General features: G+C 35.1%; 2 protein-coding genes across 6 annotated transcripts in view; both read right to left on the bottom strand.

Annotated features, from left to right (window-relative positions):
* The window catches only part of LOC108726308 (serine/threonine-protein phosphatase 2B catalytic subunit 2), a 169057-nt gene that overhangs the window by 111672 nt on the left and 42891 nt on the right, over positions 1-14494 (bottom strand). The gene's annotated exons all lie outside the window — the stretch shown is intronic.
* On the bottom strand, positions 1268-1994 carry LOC108726317 (uncharacterized). The gene is made up of 2 exons (XM_018453811.1): positions 1500-1994; positions 1268-1433 (listed from the first exon to the last, which is right to left on the bottom strand). Exons 1-2 carry the CDS (start codon positions 1992-1994, stop codon positions 1305-1307), a joined length of 624 nt encoding a protein of 207 aa, XP_018309313.1. The 3' UTR covers positions 1268-1304.

The raw sequence follows: 14494 nt of genomic DNA, 5'->3' as shown, positions 1-14494 counted from the left end.
TGATATTGCCGAGATCACTTGTCGGTGTCAGGGATGCGTTCGGCGATGAATTGGCAGCAAAAAACACGCTCCCAGGAGAAAAGTATATACTATCATGTACACCGTCAGGTGTATGAATATCCTGCTCTTTGTCGGACATATTGAAAACTGAGCGGTCGCGAAAGTTCTTGTCAAGCATACATAGAAATCGTATCGACAAAAATCGATTTTCGCGAGTAGAATGGGGATCCTTGGGCTGAAAGCTGAGCTCGTTGGTGATTCTCGTTGCGACATTGAAATCGCAGAAATCCATCTAATTGGACAACATAATCGATACAATCGATACAAGCGCTCGCTTGTACCAGGAGGTGGCGACATATCCTGAAGCTCCCGAAACGCGCCACAATATAAAACGCGATTGTCTATCTTGTCAGTTGTCTTGTTAAATGCGAAAATCGGTCGAATAAATTTCATATATCGTTTATTTTCTACAATAATGACATAATTCAAAAAAGAAAGTTTTCAAGAAAATTAATTTTAATGTTCTGAATTATTAAAATTTTATAATATTAATTTTACAATGCAATTTTTATGTAATAATTGATAATTTATTGTAAAGAAATAAGAGTATATATTAAGTATATATTAAAGTATTTTTTTTCTTTCTTTTTTTACAAGCGACTAAAAAATTACCATTTTTGAGTTATGTCATTGTTGTAGCAAATGATCAGTGATTAGTAAAATCTGAGACAAAATTGTACGGACAATAAGAGAAAATAGGAATTAAGCGATTTCATGTATTCATTTCTGGTATATATACGGTTTCTAACAGATTAAAAAATCTCTTATTCTTCATTTCTATTGTCTATACTTTCCAATTGTGCTTAACATTGGATCCAGAAATTTGTCAAGAGAGAGGCCATTAATGCACTGCAAATAAAATTTTTTTATGGTCAAATATGAAGAGATCAAATTATTATTTAAATTATTACATTGAAAAAGTATTATTTAAATGTATAACTTAAAAACGTTTCATTTAAAATTATATTAACACAAAAGAATAATACGAAGAAATCTATAAGGCGCCGCGCTGCGCGACGTTGATAAACAACAAACGCTGACATAAACAAAGTTATAAGAACGCAATAAAAATTCGAAATAGATATATATAAATATATGGATTATATACGTTGTGTAAGCAGGATAAGTATTAATTATTAAGCAAAGAGTTGTAATTGTATTCATAAAAGTATAAAATAAGAGACAACGCAGTCCGCTATTGCCAGTTGCGATCATTTTCAATTTTCTCGAGTCATTTCCACGAACTACATAAGTTCACTAAAACCGCTATCTCTAGAATTGGTTCGTGATGGTTGAAGCACATTGTTTCTTATTCTTCGATTCCTGTTGGATGCCATTAGTAAGAAAGTCACCTCGGATACATATATTTTCTCCTATACATATTTATTATCTCGTCATCTTTCTTTTTCAATCATAATATATCACGGCATCTATTTTACCTCGTAACTTGAAGAATCTTCTAACTCGCTATTCGAAAGCTGTTCGATCATTTCTTGCAATTGCGGTTTTTGTGCGTCCTGGAACAACATGCGATCCTCCGCTGTGCTGTATTTTTTACAAGTGCTGACAAACGGCTTTGGACTCGAGAAGCATATATCCAAACATTTCTTAGCCTTGATAGGAATTATGACGTTGCTGTTATCGCCGCAATAAAAATTAGGCGAGGGAATGCGATTCTTCGATGTTAGCGAGTCGCTGGACAAGTCCTCAGACGTTATCAAACTCGGCATGTTCATCATTCGCATGATCTTGTCGATCGCGGGACTTACGTTATTCCGATATTTCGGCAGTGTATAATCCATCTTCGAGACGCACGACGGAGTGGATGCTTGCGAATCATTATCTTGTTCACTTTTGTCTATTTCGGACCTAATTTCCGTCTCGTTTTTAGATTCCAATAAATGGTCAATCACCGAACGATAATAGTCACTCATTGCAAACAAGAAATCGCGTAAATGGAGGAACTTTTCAAAGATCCTAATTTAATCAAAGTAATCCTGATAAAACGTGTGCTTTTTATTTATTACGTTATAATTTTTTAATCATAGAGAAAGTAAATAATACGTGATTGCCTCACCTTAAATCGTAGATAAAAATCTGAACGTTAAAATTTTTAAAACTTTCGTTTTATAGAACTTAAATACACACAATGATATTTGAAATAGCTACAGCAGTACTGCCAAAGGGCAAAAATGTATATCGACTATAAAGAACTTCTACTAATTAAAAATAAAGAAAATATGAATTCACTATTGCCATCTAGTTTAACTTACTTTCGAAAATGCTCGATCGCGATTGATCGATTCCCTAACTGATTCCTTAACATAAATTTTTTCGTTTTTATTTCGTCCAGTTTTATTGCCTTATTAGATCGGAGGTACGGAAAAATTGAACCAGTGAACGGATCAATAAAAAAAATTGAGATTGAAAAAGTAAAGTTAAATCGAGAAAAATCCTGAGCTATGATTGGACGAGTTGCTTATTTTGTTTAAGTTTGTTGAGATATCTATTTCATGCATTTAAAATAAAATAAAATAAAACAACTGGCATCTTTACGTTTCACAAGCAGTATCGCAATAATATTAATATAAGATGGAAATGCATAAGAAAAACACATAGAAAAAGATTATTTAACATGATTAAGTATGTATCACACATTTTTATTATGTGTTAATATAGTTTTATTAAACAATATTTTTATAGTCTATTTACTTTATCTATTATTTTTTTAATTATTTTTTGTCATAATACTAAAATTGAAAAAATAAAAAATATCAAAATATTAATTTTTTATCAAAATGTTTGAAATATTCAGAACGATTTATGTAAAGTTTCATTGCGATGCAGAAATTTATAGTTGTTCTGTAAATAAACAAATAAATAAATTTTGTTTATTCTCATAACAACTAATCTGTGTATCGCAATGCAATTTTACATAAATCATCTTCAATACTTATATATAAAAAAAATTGAGATTAGTGTCATTATTTTATAATGTTTTACAATCAGACATTCGCAAATATAACCGAAAATTAATAAAAAAATCTAAGAATCGTCAAGCATTGAATAGACGAGTCTGATGTTCAAAAAAATTCGAATTTTTTTTATTTAAATGTCTATTTACTGTAACAGTGTAACATTTCTAGCCTTTGATCATTTCCTAATCCATTCCTAGTATTTGTTCACGAATGAGAAGTTCACTTCTTTCTCCCTATAAACACACTCGTCATACAGTTCTCATGTGCGCATCCAGCGAAAACCGATGGTGCGATAGAAAACAAGTAATCCATCTCGGCAGCAACTCTGCTTCCATCTATTTTCCCAATGTTGATGAACCACTTACATTCGAATAACTGATTCACCTGGTCAATGTGTAATACTTCTAGTTTTAAAATCCACTGTAAAACGTTAAAAATAATGATATTCTCTCAATATATATTCATCATATTGAAAAATATTTTTCATTATTTATACGTAAGTTTGTCGTTAAATTTAGATTCAAAGAGTCTTTTTATAAGATTCTCGAAGAATAAAGAGAAACGAGTAATTGCATTTCGATACTTGTCTATTCAGATAGGATGCAAAGCGTTCCTTAACTCGTCTTAACGTTTCACCGCAGAGTTTATCGACTACGCGCGGTTATGCGAATAATCCAGCGGGATGTAAGCGGATACGAAATTCTAAGGAAGAGGTATAAATGCATTCCGAGATCGGAGGACAAAGCAAGAAACTCTCCCGTAGAAGAGCGGGTAACCACTTTTTCAAGACCTTTGATCTCTCACGGTACCGACGGCATTACGCTCGAAATTAATTCCCCGCGGTTTGAACACAACTAATTTGAATATTCAATCTAGGGAAAAGCTCGGGTAACCGATAGTTCCGAAAGTCGATACCTGGTAACTCGGTCGTCGCGAAAACTGGGGGAAACGTTCAATCAAGACTTATACCGTATATACGTATGTACAACGGACAATGCTTTTACGTCGCGTATCTGCGAGAGGATAGCGATCAACATGGGCGAGACATATAGACGTATGACCGCAAGGATATTAATTACGTGCCCTAAATTACTCGAGTTCTCCCTCCTAAATAATGTCGCCACGAACTGCTTTAATATCGTATAACAACGCTGCACAGTACAGTCTTGATACTGGATATTAAAGTGCCAAATCTAATCGACTCCAGTGCATTGCTTCATCGCACATGCGATCGCAACTATATCTGACCGTGCAGTTGAAGTCTTTATCTCCTAAAAGTTGGTGTATTCGTCACAGTTACTATTTAAGCAACTATTCATAACAATGAAACAATACCTGAGGATTGATTATAAGTAAAAATATAATATTTACGTAAAAAATATTTATAGTTTATTTATTATTTTTTATTCTTATAATACTTTAATTCAAAATACGATGACAACAATTTCAATTCTTTTACAAATATTTTTTACAAATAATCAAAATTTGTGCAAAGTTTTATTGCGATTCACTGATTAGTTATTGGGTAAATAAATAAAGTTTACTTTTCACTAAACTTTATTTATTTACAAAATAACTAATCAATAAATCGCAATAAAACTGCAAATAATCTTATATATATAATTACTTAAAACATTTATTTAAAAAATGAAATTTCGGATATCATTTTTTAGTGAAATATTATAACAATAATAAATAACAAATGCAATAAATAAACTATATACAAAAATGCAAAAAATAAACTATTAAAAATTATATTATATAAATATAGATATTCACATAACTGTTTCATATGTATACAATTTTAGTACTTATTTTTATAGAAAAAGTTTAAATATTAATAAATTTCAAATTTTTAAGTGCTGAATATGCGCTAAAGTTGATTATATAATCAGCACTGGACAACATCTTATCCCGTATGCTTCGTATGACAATATCATGGTCAATGTCATCATATAAAAGAAATTATTCATTATATTATTTAGCTTCTCGTTCCTCATATTCTAGAAAACGGTAATAATTCTTTCCTTGTTTCACTGTAAAATAATAAGATCTCCAATATAAAAATAATAAAAGATCGGTTATTTATCGTCGTTTTCTCAGAAATAAAAGAAATATTCACTCGCTTACTTCGTTTTAATAGACCGTTACAGTGAATGCACTTTTAATGTTGATTAAAAGTTTTTGTCGATGTATTAATTTCCAGGATTCGAGAATCAAATGTGATTGCCTCGCCATGTGTTTGACAGAGTGAAAGAGGAACAGGGGAAACTATGTCACACGCAAACTCTAGGAAACGACGAAACGGCTGTATTTATTTAACATCGCGAATATTACGAATATATCTGAACGATATTACTTACAGCGAAGTAATTACATTCGATGTTATTGTCGTAATTACAAACTCAACTGTTGTACAACAATAAGCCTCTAACAAGCAATTTGCCATCAACGCAAAATGGTGAAATGATAGCGTCGATCATTTGCGCAAGCATTTGGAGTGAAATGAAAATATGAAAGCTTTCTGTAATTTTGTAAATTAACAGAGAATATTACTACGCTTGGAGAGAGCACCTCCAATTAATGACTGTTTTGCATGTGATGCTCAACTATCCAAATCGCCAAGTATTTCGATAAAGAAACATGGTTTTCAGAAAAAATATTCACGCGAACAGAAATTGAGGCACATTCGCGCGTTTGAGTTTTTAATTGGATGCAAAATTGCAGAGGGATTACTAGGATGCTTTGTTTTCTTTCGCTAGATCGAAACGCATACAAACAGTTTGCGTGGAATTTCCGCATGTAAAGTGGAGTATAGAAGTTCGTTCAATGGAACGAGTGTTGAGCGTAACCCGTCAACCGATGACACGACGATTGGTACACGTAATCCTTTTAGAATCTCATTACGTGATCGTGAACAACGTATGATTAGGCATTAGATGTTTATTATCGTTTTGCATTACATTGCAAATGACTGCAATCGTTTTTGTGCATCTGAATCATTAATAGAAATCCGCTTTGGGAAAAAGATACTCTCTCTCCCTCTCTCTCTCTCTCCTAAAAAGAGGATTTCTATAAAATAAAAATATAAGTGGGACCATTCGCGATTCTTTGTCTTACTTTTAAAATACACGATTTTTTTATAGTTTTGTAATAACTGTAAAGATATCTATGAAAAGTATACTGGATACGTTTTTGTATCCTCTAGTGTTCGTTCCTCCGTGGCGGCAATTTGAAATTTTTAATCGTCCGCGACCTGAAGTCTTCGAATCAGAGCAGTGCATTCACGCGTAAAATATAAAAAATCCACAATATAAACTATTATATGTAAACTATGTCTTACGTGTCATCTAAATGATCTATGGATCATCGAAGCGTTATTTGTCGTTGCACTATTATTATATAACGCTACATTCAAAGAATAATTGGTACATTGAAATAAAGAATAAAATTCTTATTTACATCGTTACGAAATCGCTATCAGATACGCTATCAATCATTTAAAAATTAATTCAGAGTTACATCAACAACTTCAAATTAATTTTGAATTGAAGCACAATTGATAGCAATTTCGTAATGATGTGAATGAGGATTTTATTCTTTATTTCAAACCAATCTAGCGTTATTATTATGATAATTTTCGATTTCCATGAAGAAAAATACAGAAAAAAATGTAGAAATAAAATGAACGGTTGCGAAACAGTAAAAATTATACCATCCTTTAACGTAAACAATACGTAAAAATTTCATGTAAACACAATCTTGAAATATACATACGACAAAACTCTGCTTTGAACTTCAGTGCAGATTTTTATATTATTCCGAACTGTATAAAAATCTGAAAGAATTCTTACATATTTGTGAGAGCTTTAACAACGAATTTTCACTATCATAGAAGTTGGATTGTATTTTACTTATTTTTTAGATAATTTATCTATCAGAATTCACAACCAGAAAGTCAATTATGTTTTTAAAATCCAACATTGTCGACGGAAGGTTAAGGACAGAATTAGCTGAATCATAGAAGCGAGTATTTGGATTGTAGTATAGATTTCATAAAGATCGAGCGGAGGAATCTCCGCATTAAGGTCTAATTCGCGCGCGAGCTGTAATTATTAGATTCCTGTTGGATTCGAGTTGGACGCAAACGAGGAATCTGCCAATTACAGCAAGCAATCTTCGTAGATTGAAATCTACCAATCACGGTAACGGACGACGTTTCCGACGACAATGAGGACTGTTCGCGCTAAATTTTCCGTACACTGTCGGTTTCGTCGTCCACGTGATTGGTAATTTGATTTTTCTCCAGAATAGCGCCTAATGTAAACACGGCGAAGAATCATTCCATGTTTACGCCGTACGGATACGTACATATGTCACTCGATTATATTTTTGGCGCGACTTCAACGCGACACGTCGAACGATATCCAGATATCGCTAATGATTGCTTCATTGCGTTCAACTGTAATTTGGCACATTTAATCATATCACCGAATTTGGTATCATTGAATTAAAAAACGACCTTTTTTCTTTTTTTTTTTCACAACTTGTTTAAGCAAAATCTTTCTATTATAATCGATAGTGGCTTGTTAAATAACCAAGAACGCCAAAACCAATTCCGCGACCTACTTGGGATAATTCGATAAACTTGCATTCGGGCACTGAATATTAATGATCGAAGACATCCATACTATACATCATGAGTGCGAGAGTCTGAATCTAATTCCTTCTAACATCAATTCGGATTTTAACTTGATTGATCTCTCACCAGTATTTTTTTTCAAAAAAATTACATTAAAAATTTACAATATTGTGATGATATAGCTAGCTTCTCTCACTGTACTGAAAAATTTGGAATGGAAGTATTATCGAGTTTGAAGGTTAATATCAAAATACTGATGCATTTGCGTAAAGACGGGCAAATCATTAATAAAGCATCCGAGCACTGCCAATCTTGTCAATTTTTTTCCTTGTTAATAAACTTGGTGTAATCTCATTCCTATTATTACAAATCCGACCATGGAGAAAGACGAAACGAGAAAAGGAGCCTATAGATGCGCAGTGATCAATGTCGAACCGGAATCGATGTGGTTGTAAAGCCAACCTTTTAGAATCCGCGACACGATAATTGACAGCGGATGCGACAGCTGCCATTTCCAGGCATACGTCGAAAGGAAAGTAGCGGGCTGACGGTGACTCGATGGACGTGAATGGATAAGCGGCCATTCGAACCGACACGAAGACAGCGAAGCAGAGGAAAAAAATTACCGCGGGTGTGAGAGAAATGCATATATTCATACATATATATACCCACACAAATATATATACATATATGTAAATATACATATATAAAACCTTCCTACAATCGATAAAATACAATCGATAAAAAATTCTGATTTAGGTAAGTCGAAAGTAAAAGTACAAACAATAATTTTAACTGTTGAATTACAAGTTACACCCAGTATATTTTTATTATAGGAATATATAACTATACCTAGATGGAAAATTGTAAAGATAATAAAGATAAAATTAATAGAAAGACAAGAGGAGCACTTTGTCGAAGCGAAGAAACACCTTAATACCGTTTGGCGGTCGAGATTCCGAGTAGACTCGATGGTCAATAAGCCAAAGAAAGGAGACAATGGCACCGCAGCGTTCCTTCTTTTGGAGAAACGAAATGAGAGGACAAAGAGACGCAATAAACTAAGACAGAAGAGAATATATAGGTCGCCGAGGCGACATAACATTAATAGCGTGTACAAAAACGAAGTCATGGCTCTGAAGTACTTTTAAAACGATCGAGATTACGCAGTTGGACGGATCACGGGACATCAATGATTTATAAATAACTCTTAACATTTGTACCCTCTGGTGATCATAATTTATAGCAATCTCTCCGGTCGTTACCTCAGAACACTTAATTTGCATGGACAATTACCGAAAAGTGTTAGAACTGTTACTCAAACAAAATAAATTTCCTTTAGGAAAAACGCGCGATACAATTAGTCTCTATATCAAACGAACGACGTAATCCTTTCGGCTTTTTGCCTAGTAAATCGTCGATGAATGAATAACATGTTTTTATATCATTAGAATAAGTGCCAGATCACATCGCTGAGGCAGGCTCCGAAGCCGCAAACAAATTAATCGCGACCGAAGCCTACGCGTTTCTGGACAGATACATGGAAAGAAGAGCAAAAGGAAATAAGGGCAGATACCGAGACGTCGCTTTAGCCGGCCGTAATGTAGCAGCGCCTGGAGGGCCATGGATTTGAGGTGGAGTGGTAAAAAGCGAAGAAAGCGACGTGGCGAGAAGGGACGCGCATGAGGGTGGTATATAACGAGAGAAGCAAAGAAAGACGAGGCAGCAGCGACGACGACGGTGGATGGGATACGCAAGTAAGAGGAAAAGAGGGAAGATATATATGGGGTCAGAGGATGGACCGGACGGAATATTGATCCGCGTATCTCACGATAGCTGCCTATGCTGCGCTATGCTTTGCCATGTAGCCTAGCCCTCCCTCTCCCTCTCTCTTTCTCTCTCTCTCTCATCTTCTCTGTTTCCTGCTATTTCTCTCTCTATCTCTCTGTCTCGCACGTCTCATCTTGCTCACTCTACGGCAAAACGGATATATACGACGGCTGAGTACTGGATAGAGTTTACCTCCGCTATTGCCGCGGGGACTCCAACAGTCTTAAGCGGCGCACCTGCGCCCCTGAGCCATTGACAAGAAACAGACAGACGCGGGTGGACTCGGTGGAAACGTATCGCGAGATGTTAGACACTTCGCCGCTGGCTAGACAATTTACTCAGACCTTTGCTCAACCAATTTACTTGCCTCGTTCTTGACTCCAATTTTCTTCCTACTTCTTTTTTTCTTTATATGATCGCGATTTTCTACTTCGACGTCCGTATCTTCGTCGTACTGTTGAGTCGACGCAAATTCTGAAATTTGCTTCGAGCTGGACACTCTACCCCCGGATATCACAGGATCGTAGCCGAAAGCCTGGCTAGCTGGATAGTTGCCAATATATAGCGCAAAACGGAAACGAGAACATTACCAGATAATAGTAATGGATCAGGTAACGTTATACAAGCCAAAAGCAAGATTGGCTACGGGCGTCAGATGGACTCGCTACTGCTCTTAGGTCTCATAAATGATTCCTACAGCTTTAAATTATTCCTTCTTACTATTCCACACGATTCCATGAATAAGTTGTTGCATTAACATATAATTAAGCTGTCACAGAAATATAAATGCGACCGTGCTGTTTTAAAAGATATAAACGCGGTAAGAGAAGAAAACAAGTATAAACGCGCGTACAATCGGATCTGAGCATAAATTATTTGCCGTGTACCAAGATGTCGGTGAAGCGAAAGCTTGTGGTACGGGCAGGTCAGAGTACTAAATACGGTATGCTTCCGTGTACTTGTGTTGACACGTAATTATCTGTACGCGTCGGATACACGTGCCTTCCACCACCGTCGCCGTTGACACGTTTAGACTCGGGCGTGGAAACGTCCAACAAGACCCTGCGCGATACACCCGATCGAAACAACGTTTACCTTACTTATCAGTGCGAAAACGCTTTAACTCGTTGCGGACGGGCAATTTTCACGAGCAAATCTCTGCCGTTAGAATTGTTTTGTTATTAAATTCCACCCAGAGGGATAATAAAAGACCGCCAGTTAAATGCAACGACTTTAGTCGATGAATGTTGCAACACTGCGTGGGATTTGATTTCGTTCCAAAATTTTGCTGCAGTCTAAAAATGTCCTTCCTCTTAAATCACGCTTTTTTGGAATTTTTTCACTTTTCGGAATAACTCCGTTAAGAATGTTAGCAAATAAGCCTGTCACGTTTATCCTCTTTACTAGTGAAAACAAGGTGAAGATAAATAAGTCAAGCTAGATAGAAAGTTTGTTCTTCGAAGCGTCTTAGAATTAGTCCACACTTCCTCGTGCTCTGCTTTTACGAGGAAAAGTCGCAAAATACAACGAAAACGCAATAGAATATATAATATACATACATGGCTGCCAAAAGTTTCCAACCAATACATAATTTTATGATAATTTTGGCCAATCCGTTTTTCAGTTTATATTGTAAGTTAATAAAATTCTTGTTACAATCAACTTAAGAAGTTAAGAATACAATTTTAAATACAAGTATATATTAAAAAATATCTATATATTATCTGTATATTATCTTTATTTCAAAGTTCTTTGTCTGAACAATATAATAAAATACTCATTGGCTAGAAACATTGAGTATGCCTGAAAATTCGGTTTCGAATCCCGACTGAGATAATATATTCCACAATAAATTATTCGCAGATTTAAGATTCTCATTAACATCAGATTTATATTCTTATAAAGATGCTTATTAGCAAAAAAAATTATTAAATTGCTTGTCAATTTAATAAGTGATATTACTATTCTGGTTCTGCTCAAGATTGCGTTTCAAGAGAAAAAAATTTGGCGCGCAGTTTGCAAAATCAGGTATGTAAATAAATTCACATAGAAATATTTAAGCACTAAAATCCGTTTTGGCCAAATATAAGATTTCATTCATTTAATTAGATTTATTCTCATCGGTCCAAATTCATATTGGTTATCACAAATTTTCCAACTGCGTAAATCATGAATGGAAAAGAGAAGGAGAGAGAGAGAAGGGGGTGGGAAGAGAATGAGAGAAGGAGAGAGAACGGATCGATTACGTCGCAACTGCTCCGAGCTTCGCTCCTGCAGGAGCGAACGCCGCATTCATCTCCACGTGACTATAACCGCACGATGTTATGCGCGACTATCAGCCGCATCGTTGGCGGTCAATGCCGTAAACGGAACGGCATAGGATTCGATCAAGGCGGCTTGCGAGATGTAGCCGCACGGCCGGTTAACGCTTTATTTGCATAACCGCAATGTTGCTAAGCTCCGAATAATCTTCGCCGATCCCCTTATCAGCGGTATGTCACCGATTTTAGGTCGCGTAATAATCGCGCGAATAAACGCGATTATTTAATCATTCTACTAACTAGTTCTCCCAAACGGTCCAATTACGATTTTTTTCTCGTACGCATTTTCATAAGAGGTAAAGACATCAATTTGAGAATATAGAGAAAACATGTTTTAGCACAATTTTTTTCGCCGAAGGTAAGAGGATAAAGTGGATGTGGAAGATTATAGTTATTTCGCTTTCAGCAAAAGCCGGATTTCGCGCATTAATTCGCGCACTAACGTGAGATATATTTTGCGCTCATAATGAAATGCGTTCTCACATGCATCGAAAAATTGTTGAGAACAAACATGATCATCGACAGCACTCTTTTTAATAATATAAATTTAATTTAAAAAAAAAAACTTACGATTTCACGCTCTTGACTGTTTGGGTAAGCAATTCACTTATTGTTATAGTTGTATCTATTTATAATCTCTAATCACTTAGTTTTATCAATTTATAATCTCTAATCACTTATTGTTAGTTCTATCTATAATATATAGTTCTATCTATAATAAGCTCTAATATAGCATAAATTCATAGTCCAGTACATTCTTTTTTTAATCATCATTTGTCTACAATCATGGAATGTCTACATACAATGAAAAATTCAAAGTGCGTGCAGTTGAGTAGTGGATTCGACTTGTGCACAGAAACATAGGGTAGAACTTTATATGTTGTGATTTCGCTGAGAATAGCTCCAAATTCGGTCGAAATGTTCGGAAGTTTGTAATAATAATCTAAATATATAAGGTATACTTATACATATAATACGCAACTAGTTGAAAATTTATGCGCAATTACCGCGCTGCACTTCATAGCCTTTTAACTTGGAATATTTTAACCCTTCGTAGACACACTGTCTTTTTTTATTCAAACGAATTTCACTCTCAAATTTCTCGGCACAAATTCCAACTCTTATTAAATAAAGATTTTTGAAGATTTGAGTTAAACAACTATTTGGCAATGTAAGAGATGTTGAAAAGTAATCCGGTATTTTTCTAAATTTTCTGAAAACCTAGAACATACAATAAAAAAAAATTGGGTTGGAGAAAAAAGACCCGGAGTGCCTATGAAGTAAGTAAAAATGTGGGGTTAATATACATTTAACCCTTCGTGATCACACTTCCTGAGAATTTCATGTTGGTCACACAGGGGACAAAATGACCCCAATATTTTAATTGATTGCCGTATTTACAACTTTTGTTTTTTAAAATCACAAAAATTACTGAACATACTTTAAACATTGTACACTGAGAAAAAAATATCTTAATTTCAAAGAAATATTTCTTTGAAATTAAGATTTTTTTCTCAGTGTAGAATATAGAAATGCAGTGGCTTTTTAAAGTTTTTAATTTTAACATATTTAAAAAAATCGCAAAGGCTGACGTCCAAAGAACAATATGCGGTCGAAGGTGTAAAAAGGATATTTTAAACTTTGGATAAATGGCAGTTTAAGTCCCGTTTTAAAAAAAAACCTTAGAAATATAAAGCCTCACGCCTTATGGGGTCACCTAGACCCCAGGTGACCACGAAGTGTTAAATAATAACGAAAGATTAATATACATTTATATGTTAACGCCAATCCGCTGCATAAGATGCTTATCGCTATTGGAGCAACGTGAAGTATTTCGACGTGCTTATTAGTGAAAGAATCAGCTGATTTTCAAATAGTCGTAAACCCGGTAATCAATTACGATTAGTTGAAGATCCTTGAGAGCTATGCGCTGTTCACCCCGATAATCTTTCTCTTTTAGCGGGCTAGAAATACGAACACGTACATTGTAGTATTACTTTACGTGATACGTTATAACTTCACCTAGAGCGCGAAACGCAGTAAAGGCCATGTAAATCAAACGTTGCGACGTTAACGAATACAGACGACGAAATACTCGCGTGACGACAAAGATCGCGATGTAAACAGAGAACTCGTAGCATCGTTTGCCTTGCAAACTAACGCATATGCGGCTGATGCTTTATTCTCATCATGAATTATTCGGATAATCAGAGATGATAATGTATGTGGACGCGGAACGAGAGAAGCGCGCATTCTGCCGAAAACGGTTTAACTCGATTAGCTTAGCGTTTCGTTTAATCGAACTTCCTGCATCGAACGTTTTGTGCTCTTTCCAAAAGATACGTAAATAACATCTGTTGAATTTCTATTGCAAGTTTTATGGTCGAGAGGGCACGGAATAATCTTATACCACTGGCAATAATCGGATCACCAAGATAGAAATGCGCGTCAGCTTTGCTAGAGGCATAGCCCAATTTGATGCGCATTTGCGATTGGTCGATAACTATGCCCGAAAACCGACTTAATTAATTAACTCGTGACCAGGCACCGATTTTGCAATTATCTCGCGACGGATAATCCAGTCCAATGTCGCCGTTTCCAATGCAAAAGGACGTGATAAAAATTAATTAAGTTAATCCTCCGTCGACCATGTAGAATTTTGC

This window comes from Mycetomoellerius zeteki, unplaced genomic scaffold, assembly GCF_001594055.1.
Source record: "Mycetomoellerius zeteki isolate Tzet28-1 unplaced genomic scaffold, Tzet1.0 scaffold41, whole genome shotgun sequence".
Classification (NCBI taxonomy): domain Eukaryota; kingdom Metazoa; phylum Arthropoda; class Insecta; order Hymenoptera; family Formicidae; genus Mycetomoellerius; species Mycetomoellerius zeteki.
The sequence above is the reverse complement of the archived record's forward strand: the minus strand, read 5'-3'. Positions and strand labels throughout refer to the sequence as shown.